General features: G+C 38.0%; 1 protein-coding gene across 9 annotated transcripts in view; it reads left to right on the plus strand.

Annotated features, from left to right (window-relative positions):
- The window catches only part of LOC135211135 (uncharacterized), a 190,385-nt gene that overhangs the window by 174,708 nt on the left and 2,329 nt on the right, over positions 1-13,348 (plus strand). For all 9 annotated transcript variants that reach the window (XM_064244284.1, XM_064244285.1, XM_064244282.1 and 6 more), the window contains 6 exons: positions 1,610-1,821; positions 2,893-3,084; positions 7,751-7,846; positions 8,539-8,766; positions 10,058-10,207; positions 13,087-13,249. In XM_064244284.1, coding sequence (XP_064100354.1) covers positions 1,610-1,821; positions 2,893-3,084; positions 7,751-7,846; positions 8,539-8,766; positions 10,058-10,207; positions 13,087-13,249 — 1,041 coding nt within the window. The remainder of the gene's footprint in view (positions 1-1,609; positions 1,822-2,892; positions 3,085-7,750; positions 7,847-8,538; positions 8,767-10,057; positions 10,208-13,086; positions 13,250-13,348) is intronic.

Consider the following 13,348-nt stretch of genomic DNA (forward strand, 5'->3'; position numbering starts at 1 on the left):
TTTCTTAAGCTCATACTTAACTGTCTGCCCAAATGAAATAAGAAGCAAGACTGCGATGAAACAATTAACAAGCGAATACAAACATAACTCATAAAGGCCCCAGAAACTTTCCATATTTCGGAAGATTAAAAAGTATAAGTAAAAAAAAATAATTTTTAAACAAACGAAAAGAGAATAGAGATCTTCCACGTCCGTGAGTAAATTGTTTTTGACATTGCTAAAAGAATGATAATGGCACTGAAGCAAACTCGTAAATAATTAAAAAGAAGGGGCCACCTTCCAGTGCAGTCTTACAGCAATTAAGACGCATTGCTTTGGCATTCACAGTCTTGACAAGTTGTACAATGAGCTTCACGTTTCTGGATATATTTAGAAAAATATTATGCAAATATTTTTTGTGTCCGTCCATCATCGTCACGAAGTTAATTTTCGTCATCATAATTGCAAGTTTCTGCAAAATGATTTATAAACTCCTTGCTAGGTTATTCTTTGTGTTCATTTCCCCAAAATTCTTGCGCTCACACATACATATGTATATATATATATATATATATATATATATATATATATTATATATATTATGTGTGTGTGTGTGTGTGTGTGTGTGTGTATATATATATATATATATATATATATATATATATATATATATATATATATATGTGTGTGTGTGTGTGTGTGTGTGTATATATATATATATATATATATATATATATATATATATATATCGAGCTACAAATGTCCTTTAATATCTAATTCGCTCTACCTCGGAATTAATATATTTTCATATATGTTTAACTGAAGGGGAGTTTTTTAGGCGATATAGATTTGCCAGCTGACGGGCACGAACCATCGACACCTTCAAATCCAAGACGACAGTGAAGCCTTAGCCCACCTCGCCACCGCAAGAGGATATACGTTTATGCCGCCTTCCACCTCAAATACCTGTCGCACTCGGGTATTCGCCTAAAAAATTCCCTTTTGGTTAAACATAAATGAAAATATATTAATTCCGAGGTAGAGCGAATTAGATATTAAAGGACATTTGTAGCTCGATATATGTATATGAATCATGGTAATGTGATATGACTTATATAATGGCTACGTGCGGACAAAAGCACTACAACGCTACCGAGGACGAGGTGGTTTGATGCAGTCTCCAAAACTACGAATACCTGAGTGCGACAGGTATTTGAGGTGGGAGGCGGCATAAACTTATATCCTCTTGCGGTGGCGGGGTGGGCCAAGGCTTCACTGTCGTCCTGGATTTGAAGGTGTCGATGGTTCGTGCCCGTCAGCCGGCAAATCTATTATCGCTTAAAAAATTCCCCTTCAGTTAAACATATATGAAAATATATTAATTCCGAGGTAGAGCAAATTAGATATTAAAGGACATTTGCAGCTCGATATATGTATATGAATCACGGTAATGTGATATGACATTTATATATATATATATATATATATATATATATATATATATATATATATATATATATGCTGCTTACACTATCATACTATCTCAAATCTTAAAGTCAATATCTGTACAAAAAGCAACTTTGACGAAGAAATGTTTTGCTCTTTGTAACACAATGCCGTGACTTCACAGGGGATTTCGGAGCAATGGGTATGAGGGGCGGCAATGGGCACTCCGGTCAGTCGTCGCGCCCGCAGTCTGCTGCATCACGCCCGCAATCGGCTGCCTCACGCCCAACGTCAGCTGCCTCCCGCCTATCAGCACCAGCCCACCCTCTTCTCCGCTCTCATACCCAGGCGCAGACGACTGCCGGTGGAAGTCCAGGGACTATGTTACCTGCTCAGGTGGGAGTTTTTATTATTACTGAAGAGCCTTGATTAGTCGAAGATTTAATTCTTCTTCAGATATACTTGCGGTTGCTTTTCCCACGGGAAACTAATGCAAAATTAGGAAGAAATGATGAAACTCTACACTACTCAGCGATTCGAAGTGCAGATTTGGTGGGGCAGAGGTTCAGCGATTTTCTCCCATTGTGTCACCAATAATAAAAATTTACTTCAGCTTAAACGTACTTTTTGTAGGTGCCAGATTTAGAAATAATAAATTTTTATTTCAACTGAAATAGGCCTCTCTATCCAACTCGGATTAAATATCGGATAGATAGACAGATAGAGATGGAATGCTCTAATATTATAGCCTGCTTTGTGTTTTAGCCAGCTTATCTGGAAAAATAGCATTTAATTTGATCTTTAAGGAACTTGCGTTAATGTTTTCACTCTTTATAGCGGGGGTTTTATAGATTGCATATTTACTATATAAGACACGGGAGTGTTTATGGACATACAGAGTGTGTCGAATTAAACAATCCTTTAGGTATCTTAGTTAGGGAGAGAGAGAGTGAGAGAGAGGGGAAAACAATAGATGTGACTGATCAGTACACTCAAAAAACATATATGAAGGTCTCTATGAATTATTTCTACCCCATCGGGGTGAAACCATTCATTAGACTCTCTCTCTCTCTCTCTCTCTCTCTCTCTCTCTCTCTCTCTCTCTTATCAAGATTCATAATCCCCGTAGGGGGTAGTGCCGCCAGTGCACCTCATGCGGTGCAATGTAGGCGTTACTTGAGGTTCTTTGCACCGTCCCATCGTCCCCTAGCTGCAACCCTTTTCATTACTTTTACTGTACCTCCATTCATATTCTCTTTCTTCTACCTTACTGTCCACCCTCTCGTGACAGTTGATTCATCATAGTGCAACTGCTTTGAGGTTTTCCTCCCGTTACACCTTTTCAGACATTTTCACTGTCGATTTCCGTGTCAGCGCTGAATGGCCTCAGTTGCCCTAGTGCTTGGCACGTATGTTAAAATAGTCTATAAGTCAAGATTCATAAGCCATTATTCTCATTTCCTTTAGGTTAACGATAACGACTTCGATGAGACCTTCTACGAGTACGACATGGACGCCCGGGGACATTACTTCATTCCGCCCGTCATCCCTCCTCTCTATGACCGCCCGGTGGCCGCTCCCACGCCCCTATCCACGCGCTGTAATACGCCCGTGTGGGACAATGACATGGAAAAGAGGGTCAGGTTTTTAGAGCCAGAGGTGAGCAAATTAATTTCTTTGTTAACATTTGTAGGTTTCTCTTATTTGCGACATAGGGATAGGTCCTTTACTTATATATTGTTGTCTACAATATAATATATATACTATATATTTACTATACGTATATATAATATTTACATGTGTGTGTACGAAGTACTGCATGGTCGTAAAAAGCTAAACATAGAGACAGAAATATTAAAGGGTCAATCTCGCGTAACCTACTTTTTGGCATTTTATATGGTCATACACAGTCACCCCAAGAAAGCTGTTCATTGGAGGAAATTCATTTGTAGGCTGGAAATTTGAAGGGAAGGACAAGCGTTATTTCATCCTTGTCAGACTTTCATTTCGTGGCGCTTAGTTTCTGACCTCTAACAACCCCATTCATGCTGACAGTGCCTTGGGTGCCATAACCATCCTCTTTTACAACAACCTGTAACACAGGGTTACCCTCCCTTCTCTTCAGAATGGTGTTTCTTTTCTCGACATTGATCCCGATTAGATTTAGATAGCCTTCGTAAAACATGGTCTCTCTCTCTCTCTCTCTGTCTCTCTCTCTCTCTCTCTCTCTCCAGTCCTGTCATGTAGGATGTCATCTTGTCTGTCGAATATCCTTAATCATGTAACAGTAAACCTAAGCGTCCTTTAGCGAACAGGAAGAAATGCCTTATACGGAATCAATGGAAAGTTCATATTTCTGGTGTTGTCCATTTGTTCAATTATGTTTCATGGTAACTAACAAATAGATTCCATGCCTTTAGCAAACTGGACTGAAAATTTGTGCTTTTATTTATTATTATTTGATGGAGAATGTGCGGTTTGTTAATTCGTAGATTAATAGAATCATAACAAACTAGGTACACGTTATTTACATATATAACGTTAGACAATTGTCCTCGTGTGTGAAAGCGGTACGTTTCACGCATTTCATTTGACATACCCAGAGTATTTATCTACCCATGTTTGTTGTATTTAAAACTGATTCTTTTTTCGAGAATCATTCCATTCGGTAATTTCTGAAAATGACATCAGTTTCACTACTGAGAAGTTTTATAATATACGTTAAATATGCTGGCAACTATCAAGCCCATAAACTTATATTGCAGTTGAAACTAATGGATTATATCGATTGCAGTTCATTGATACCACAAGACTGTTTTTGTTCGTAACCCTTCTGTTTTGTCAAATTAATGAGAATACAGACCTTTATCCTGAAAATTTACTTTGTACGTGATAAAAGATGGTGTAGAACCCTTGTAAATTGTCAAAAATGATCATGATAGCCAAGTATGTTTCCCTTCAACCTACTAGGCTTCAAATATCAAAAGAAGTGTCTTTGATGAGGAAGTCAGTCGTCATAATCTGAACCAGAGACGTTTATAGATAAGGTCGTTTTCTCCTTGACTTTAGATCACTTCTCGAACTGTCATTAAAAATGGTTTATTTATTTTCCCGTGTTTCCTTTGAGTGTGTGATTGTGATATCAAATCGAGATGATTTTTTGCTCAACGCCTCCCATTCAGTAAAACTGTTCTTTTTTTTGCTGTTGCCTGTCCCGTGTTTATTCTTAGCCCCTATGTCTTTGCCCCGTGTTTTCTTTCCATATCATTTCAAAAATAGATTGACTATATGTAACCCGGCGAAGAATGGCGCGCGTCTGTAACCATGTTATGTAAAGACGACGTGTTCTATAAAGACGAACGAATGCCTGTTATATATATATATATATATATATATATATATATATATATATATATATACATATATATATATATATATATATCTATATATATATATATATATATATATATATATAAATGTATATACAGGGTGGGCCAAAAGTAGCCTCACAGTTACTTCATGAACTGTTTCTCATTCAAAGTACTCTTCAATAGAAAATTAATACTGTGCCATTAATACATGCTACTTATTTTTATCCTTTTCATGTCACTCATTCTTAAATATGCCACTTATTCATATCTGAAAAATTTTATGCGTTTAATAAATTATTTTTTATTCTGTTTTAACTGTGAGGCTACTTTTGGCCCACCCTATATATATGTATGTATGTATGTATGTGTATGATATATATATATGTGTGTGTGTGTGTGTGTGTGTACGTATGTATATATGTGTGTGACTTCCTTTCAGGCGTTCAGTTTCATAAGGTCTTAAGTAGCTGAAAGACATATATCCTTACACATACGTTTAAATAGGTCAGTCTCAAGTATCTGGTTAAACTAAAAAGATCAAGCGTACCATTGATAGGCATTTTTTATGAAGTAAAGAAAATATGTTTGTTATTATATGTTTCATTTCTTGTCTGTCTCCTATTTTCCTTTATTAGCATTCTGTCGTTATTGTTTTATGCCAGAGGTTAATTATTTAAAAAGATGATAATGGTTTTCTTAGCTTAGGAGAATTTATGCATGTGATGCTTTATGACCATATTTTCCTGAACGCGGAACCCAGCAAGATAACGAGAGTGAATGCAGCGACGATCAGAAATGCGAAGACGGTAAGGACGGAATCGGACACTGTTTCCCAGAGGAAACCGTTGTCACAAGATTATATAATGAAGCAAGTATTTTTCCATCCCTAATTTCCATGTCACTTATTGCTTTAAGCTAGGACGCTGAATACAAAGCCCGATTCCGGGAGCTCTTCCAGAGTGGGCCAAAGATGCTATTTTGTCCATAAAAAGTAATTTAAGATCGCTTCCGAACACCCACCCACCTTATGCTAAGAACGTCTCCCTGGTCACTGAAGGAAAATACATGTAGTACTGTAGTAGATTCACATCAACCGTGCATTTGATGTCTAGGCCAGTCCCTTACGGCGCCCCTGATTGGCTGTTGATAAGCCAATCACAGGGCTGGAAACTCGGTCTCTCTCTCGAGAGAGTTCACATAGGCAGGATGCATGTTCCACCTCTCCTGAGGGATACTTTAGGAAGACGCATCCCTGAGGAGAGGTGGAACATAGATCCTACCTATGTGAACTCTCGAGAGAGACTGAGTTTCCAGCCTCTGTGATTGGCTTATCAACACCCAATCAGGAGCGTGTAAGGGACTAGCGTAGGCATCAAATGCACGGTTCATGTGAATCTACTATAGGGCACTTCAGTGTCGCTCCCTCGGTCAAGAGGTCTGCCAGTAACATGAGGGTAAAATTCTCTTGTAAACAGAAACTACCTCGTGCAATTTCTACAGTCACGTTGAACTTCCAAGAACTGAATGGAAGCGTGTTTTGAGGGTCAAGACAAATAGCCTGACAGTCTGTCACTCCAAAATGAAACATGACTCACCCATAAAAGAGTGAAGCAGAACTTCTTGATAACTTCACAAATACACATGACGCATCTGGAAGGAATACTAACGGATTTGTAGCATTGCTCTTTAACTGAAATTAGAACCAAGACGGAATTTTGAGGAATATCTTTACAGTGAAACGGGACTCGCATGCAAGAAAAATAAGATAAGAATGAAATATGACTCACCTGTAACAAATATGACGGTTAAACTAAGGACGAAATTGTAATGCGACGCACATGGAACGAACATTACTGTAAAGCTAAAGCAAACCAACTTAAGCCTAAGGACTCTTGCTTCCCATATGCAGCAAAACGGTGCTCTAGAACTTCAGAGCAAAACATGACCCTCCTGTAGGGAATATTACTTCACAACTTCGGAATAAAATGTGAAGTATATAAAGATGTTACGAAGCGAGCTAAAGCAAGGGACCCCGTTCCGACATTAGCTCAGAGAGGAAAGATATTCACTCTGCTTGTTTACAAAAGAGCCGCCACTTTTCGAGAAAGATAAACAAAAATAGTTATTCATTTCATGACTTGTAAAATCTTTAAGAGTGATTTAAGCGCAAAACTGAGTTATTGATCGTCGATAGAGTTCCAAGGCTGGAAAATGAGCTTCGAATCTTACTTGGATATTATTTTTTTTTTTATGCCTTTACACTGAAATCGTAATTGTACTCTGTGGAGGACCAAGTTGTATTGGGTTCAGAAGGCTTACCACTTCATATTGTTTTTTCCTTTCTTTTATCTTCTTAGTGGTTTGTTGGGACCGTTTAGTTTATCCTTTTGTTCTAAACTACATTTTCAAAAAAACTGGGACATACGTCTGGCACGCCCGTGCTCAAGATGGGTGGAAATCTTATTAAATACTTCATCTCTCCACTTCAAATTTTATGCTGAAATGTAATTAGAAGTAAAAATATTTTTTATTATCGTAGAACTCATTTGTAGGCTAATTGGCTTTCATTTGCGTAGTTCCAAGTTGTTACTTCCATTCAAATGTGTATCAGAATTTTTTTTTACGTTGTAAAAACTTCCAGTTAAATTTTGGGGGACTTTCACGCTTGATACGCATTGAACAACTGAACATCTACATCAGCGAAATGCACTGGTTATCTCCAAGACTGATTAACTTAATCATCAACTTACTTCTCATTTCAGTAGACTGATTTATTTGTGCTGACCATCTTCATGATGATAAAACCTCATTCAAATTCAATAAACTAACAGAAGTGTCCTGGCCTCTTCCAGACATAACAAGAAATAATCATCCTTTTCATGAACTCATTGCTACCAGTCTCACATGGTAACACACAAAGCCACATGACTTAAGGACTATTTTCTCACCTTCAGGTAGTAGGGGAGAACCCTTCTCGACCCCCAAGTGTCAGTTCTCAGTACTCTCACGTTCTCAAGAACTCCACCAGGTTCGCCTTCCAACCGCCACAGGTAAGATGGGAGTGAAAACTGGCATAAAGGAAAGTTCAGACGCAATTGATTTAGACGTCATTTCATCAAGATTTGATTTGATAGAATGGAGAGAACGGCATGACACTCAAATTCAGTCACTCTATTCTGACTGATGCTGCTAAAGTATACAAAACTTGCCGTAGAATAAGATGATCTTCATCAGAAAATTTACGTTGCTTATTTACCGATATTCCAGATTAGCTAGTTAGGTTTGGTTTTCTATTTGGTACATTGTAAATGGGAATGTTTCAAACGCAATGAAATAATATCAGTGAACATTGCACTAAATGAGGTATCAGTTTGCCATCAGTTAAATTTGAGTTACCTGTTTCTAACTGATTGACTTTTTATGTATGCATTCGTTTGCTTGTTGGTTTCTTTATCCTCAGCATTATTATTTTCATAATTTTATTTAGTCTCATTTTTGGATCCATTTTCCTCTTATGCCATTTGGGCTTCATGTTCTGTGGAAACTCACTTAGCAACGTAAAAGACTTAGTTGTCTGTTCTGCATGTATATCACATGCTTATTTTGGTCATCATGATCAAAAGGTTGAAAATGATCACAATTAGAACGACACTCAACTAAAAGATGATTATCAAATAGAATATTATGAAAATGATAATTGCAAGAACTCAGCCGTACGACAAACAGCGACTTCTTCTTGCAGGACATGGTGGGAGACAACATGCCCCACAATCCGCGCTACTGCAACTGTCCCTGTCACTTCTTCCCTTGCGGCCGTCGAAGTATAGGCGTACAAGTCAAGAGGACTGACCCGCCCGATCCCCGCCCTCGCCACTACAGGCTCTTCCTGACGCCCACCACCCGCGGTCTGGACGACGTCACCTTCGGGAGCAAATCCCTCAGCTTGGCGGCAAGAGCTCTTCTCTCTCAGGTGACTAAGATAATTCACCGTAATTTTTTTTTTTTTTTTTTTGCTTTTTTTTTTTTGTTTTTTTTTTTGTTTTTTTTTTTGTTATCCAAGGTTTGTCATGACAGGTTCAGGGTACCGTTCCCTGACAGCAACAACAACATTGAGGGTGGCATGTCAAGGTTGCGTTTTTGTCACGGTTTTCGTTTAATGTGAAGTCTAGACTGCCTTTTCGTCATATTTCTTATTGATTGTGGAATTCAGAATTAAGTTGCTTCGTAATGTGAAGTTGTTCATCATTCGGCTTTTGCCATCGTTTCTAATTTAATGTAGAGTTTAGGGTGACTTTCCTTCCTGAGGAGGCTCCTGTCGTCCTGTTAATAATAATAATAATAATAATAATAATAATAATAATAATAATAATAATAAAATATAATAATAATTGTATAGGGTCTCGTCAGCAGAACTGACAGTTGTCATTGCCCATGCCTCTGGAATACTAAATAGAAGGAAAGTGTTTCAAAGTTGCCCCGAAACACCCATATGTGATATTTATTCAGGCGCTTGAAACGTGCCATGATATTTCTAAGACATCAGAACACCTGTTGTGGATCTTTGTCAAGCATTACGATACACTTATTACGTATACATAGTCATACGAGTGTTCATGTCTGTGTCATTAGCTAATAGTCATTACTAGCCTACCAAATCCCTTTTGTGTCCTCAAAGGTTCTATACAGATTATTTCCTCGTTTCTTTAACGAGGTAAATGATTAAACCATTGTGAATGATTCCACAGAATCTGCAGAGAGGTCCTCACGACGTGAAGTGTTACACCGTGACAATCCGGAGTAGTTTTGCAAACTTTCAAATTTCTTCTTGAATGTGATTCTTCGTAACACATCTATAAATACTCTTTTTATCTCATCTCTGCCACCTCTGCGCTTTTTGAAGGCATCCTACCATATTTCCAATACGTTTGGATGTAGTAAATTTAGTCATTGTAATATTCATACCTGGAAGATGGTCTACTGCTGTAGGTCGCGGTCGAGATTCTGATGGGGTGAACATCCTTTTCCCAAAATGCCATGCCTGAGAAAGTGATATAAGTGAACCCTATATGTGTTTGGGGAAGTATTTGTGCTGACATGAATGTATATATTACAAGTTCCATAACCTTCACGTATCGGTGTTCATCAGTTTATGATTACCAAACGGAATATTTCGGGCAGGTATCAGTTATGTTATAAAGACTCATTGAGAACTGCTTTATATTTAAATGCTTCACTGGTTTTAGCTAACACCTTCATTGTAGGTTGGTTTGTTGGTCGTGGTCTTAGCCTGGTGGGTGGCGGGAGCAGCCATATTCTCGGCAGTGGAAGGCACAGCGGAGACCGAAACTGTGAACAACATGGCATCGCTGAGAACGGATCTGGTTCTGGGGCTGGCTACGGAGCTTCGTCAAGTAAGTATAGGAGTTCGTTCCCGCGCCCCCGCCCCCCCCTCCTTTTTTTTTTAATCATCTCCCTGTACGAGATGTCTTACTCTTTCTCAATTTTGTCTGCGTCTGTCAAGCGGTTCGGATTTCTGTAGCGGACAGACATACAAACATTCACTTTTATTTTATAGAAAAGATATAAATATAAAATATATATATATATATATATATATATGTGTGTGTGTGTGTGTGTGTGTGTGTGTGTATACATGTGTGTGTGTATTTCTTACTTTCAACCATTACATGAGAATTTAGTCTTTAATCATTATGCAATGTTTATTTCTTTCTACAATTTGTGAATTATTGGTGTTTATCTCTCTCTCTCTCTCTCTCTCTCTCTCCTCTCTCTCTCCTCTCTCTCTCTCTCTCTCTCTGAAAGTCCTGAGCAAAGACTAATGTAATGAAATCAAGACTTGTCTTTGTTTCTCAAACCAGACAAGAAATAATGGATGGAAAGTAGAACTGAAGAGATACAACACATCCCATTGTGGGAACTTCTTTACATACAAGATATGTGACACGCGGAATAAACTGCCACCAGAAGTTGTATACAGCAACATTGTGGAAGAGTTTAAAAGAAATCTAAACAAAATCGTTAGGACACAATGAATGAAGAGTAAAACCTGCTCCGAGAGATAAGTGAGCACTCGATGTCTCCTCGGATGGACGACTAATAACTCTTTGAGACATCCAAATCCTTGTAACTCCCTGTAACTCCTATCTTCTTGAGCTATTCCCAGTCGATATGCATTTCATCGAATGGCTCCTTTAATGCTTGAGAAGTGATGCATAGGTGTACTGGAAGATCTTGCTTCCTAGTGTTACTCACCTTCACAAGGCCTTGTTAATATACAACCACCTTTTCAGGTCTAAGTCATATAAGAATGCTTCCAAATGAGAGTCGCTTTTTCTATAAAGGCAATGTCAGACAAGCATCTTTAAAGCCCCTTCCACACGACGGTCAAAGACACGACGGGCACTCTGATTTGCCCGTAATTCTCTCGCTTTTAAACAGTGTTACCAGATCAATCAATCCAAGGCAGGCAGTAGTCACAGGCAGGCGAACCTATGACTGGACCACACCCGTGATCGCCATCCACTCGCAAAATTGGTACCAGTCTCTGCCCGCCGTGCATTTGCCCCTCGTGTGGAAGGGGCTTAAGTATTCCAAATGTGAGCTGGCATCAAGTAGCCAATAGAGGAGGCAAAACAAACTCGCGCATGTTCTTGAAAGGGCTTTAGAATAAACATCAGTCTTGCCGCAAGTGTTGACTTCCAGGTTATACACAGTTTAGTGGCACGACAAAAAAAACAAACAAACAAAAAAAAGCCAGAAAACGTGTGGTGGCACTTTAAGGAATGCTAGAGCATTGAAAATACAGAGCGAGGTTTCACTTGTTTCAAGCAGTCAGCATAAAGTCAAATATAAAACAGTGTGACCTATGCCATCAGTCCCTCAAAATATTGGCATTTTAAAAAATAATAATAAGAAGAAATCAGAGAATAAAAACATTATTATTAGTTTGATTCAAGTCGTCGCGTGCCCTTCAGCATGCTAGAAATCCATTTATTAAACCTATTGAAATCAAACGTGACATTGAGTTTTTTTTGGCCACGGTCCCTTCAGTTTGCGCAGCGCAAAGCTGTCATAGCGCTCTATCTGAGTGTTTATGACTTGTTAAGAACTCAAACTACCTACCATTTTTTACTTTTATCTCTATTATTTTTATTGCGTGAATTAGAATAAAAGTAAGACTAGAAGCAAATTTAGTAGCAGAGGCAATAATGTATCTATATATATATATATAATATATATATATATATATATATATATATATATATATATACTTGCAATTCCACAATGGTCCCGTGGGTGCAGTATATAAGAGGATCTCTCTCTCTCTCTCTCTCTCTCTCTCTCTCTCTCTCTCTCTCTATATATATATATATATATATATATATATATATATATATATATATATATATATATATATATATATATATATATATATATATATATATATATATATATATATATATATATATATATATATATATATATATCTTGCAATTCCACAATGGTCCCGTGGGTGAAGTATATAAGAGGATCCTCTCTCTCTCTCTCTCTCTCTCTCTCTCTCTCTCTCTCTCCTCTCTCCTCCCATATATATATATATATATATATATATGTGTGTGTGTGTGTGTGTGTGTGTGTATGTGTTTAAAATTAAGTATGTTATGTTTGTTACATGTGTACGAATAGATAAGCTAGATGTATCCCTGCGACTGCAGAAGGTATGGCTTTCAAGGTTCTCTATTTTTAGCTTACACAAACAGCAAAAAAATTAGACTCATGAAGCGTATATTTGACATAAATAGATTTTTAACATTGCGGAGGGATTTACTACTCCTGTTACCATTTTGGTTGTGGCAGTTAATGCCGATGCTCTGCTTAGTGATGCCTTTGCTGTGTTACCACCACTTCTGTTCGTATTGTTATGGTAATCGTTGTTATTGCCATAACCTTTGTTAGAAATACTCGCTCTGTAGTTTTAGCATTAACATTTTGATAATAGATATGTGAATGCAAATAGTTTCGTCATCCCCTTCAGCGGAGTTGGTCTGTCAGTCAAGAAGATATCTGTAAAGCTGATCCAAAAATCTGGAGAAGTTTTTCCTTTGGCAAATTTTAAGATATAAATGCAAAAATCATTTTGTTTAGATCATAATCTTAAGAAGGGTGATTCAATTCCTCTGTAGGTGGCAGAGGAGCTATTTTTGGTATCTGGCTTCAACTTGCTTTTTTTAAAAATTCAATGATGATTTCCTTTTGCATTTTATTGCAGGTTCTTCCTTACGACGTGGTGTGGCGGACGAAAATCGAGACGTACATGGGCCGACTGGAGACCGCCGTGCTCGACGCTGCCAGGGCGGGCTACGCCTCCCGTGCCCCGACTTGGACGATGTCCGGGGCACTGCTCTACTCGGCCTCTCTCACGACTCTCGTTGGTAAGGTCATCTTGGGTTGTGTTCTCTCGCGAAGTGAATCAGAACACTGATTATCTTCATATACATCCAGATTTACTATGTATGATATTCATGTGTCCA

Source organism: Macrobrachium nipponense, chromosome 4 (assembly GCF_015104395.2).
Source record: "Macrobrachium nipponense isolate FS-2020 chromosome 4, ASM1510439v2, whole genome shotgun sequence".
NCBI lineage: Eukaryota > Metazoa > Arthropoda > Malacostraca > Decapoda > Palaemonidae > Macrobrachium > Macrobrachium nipponense.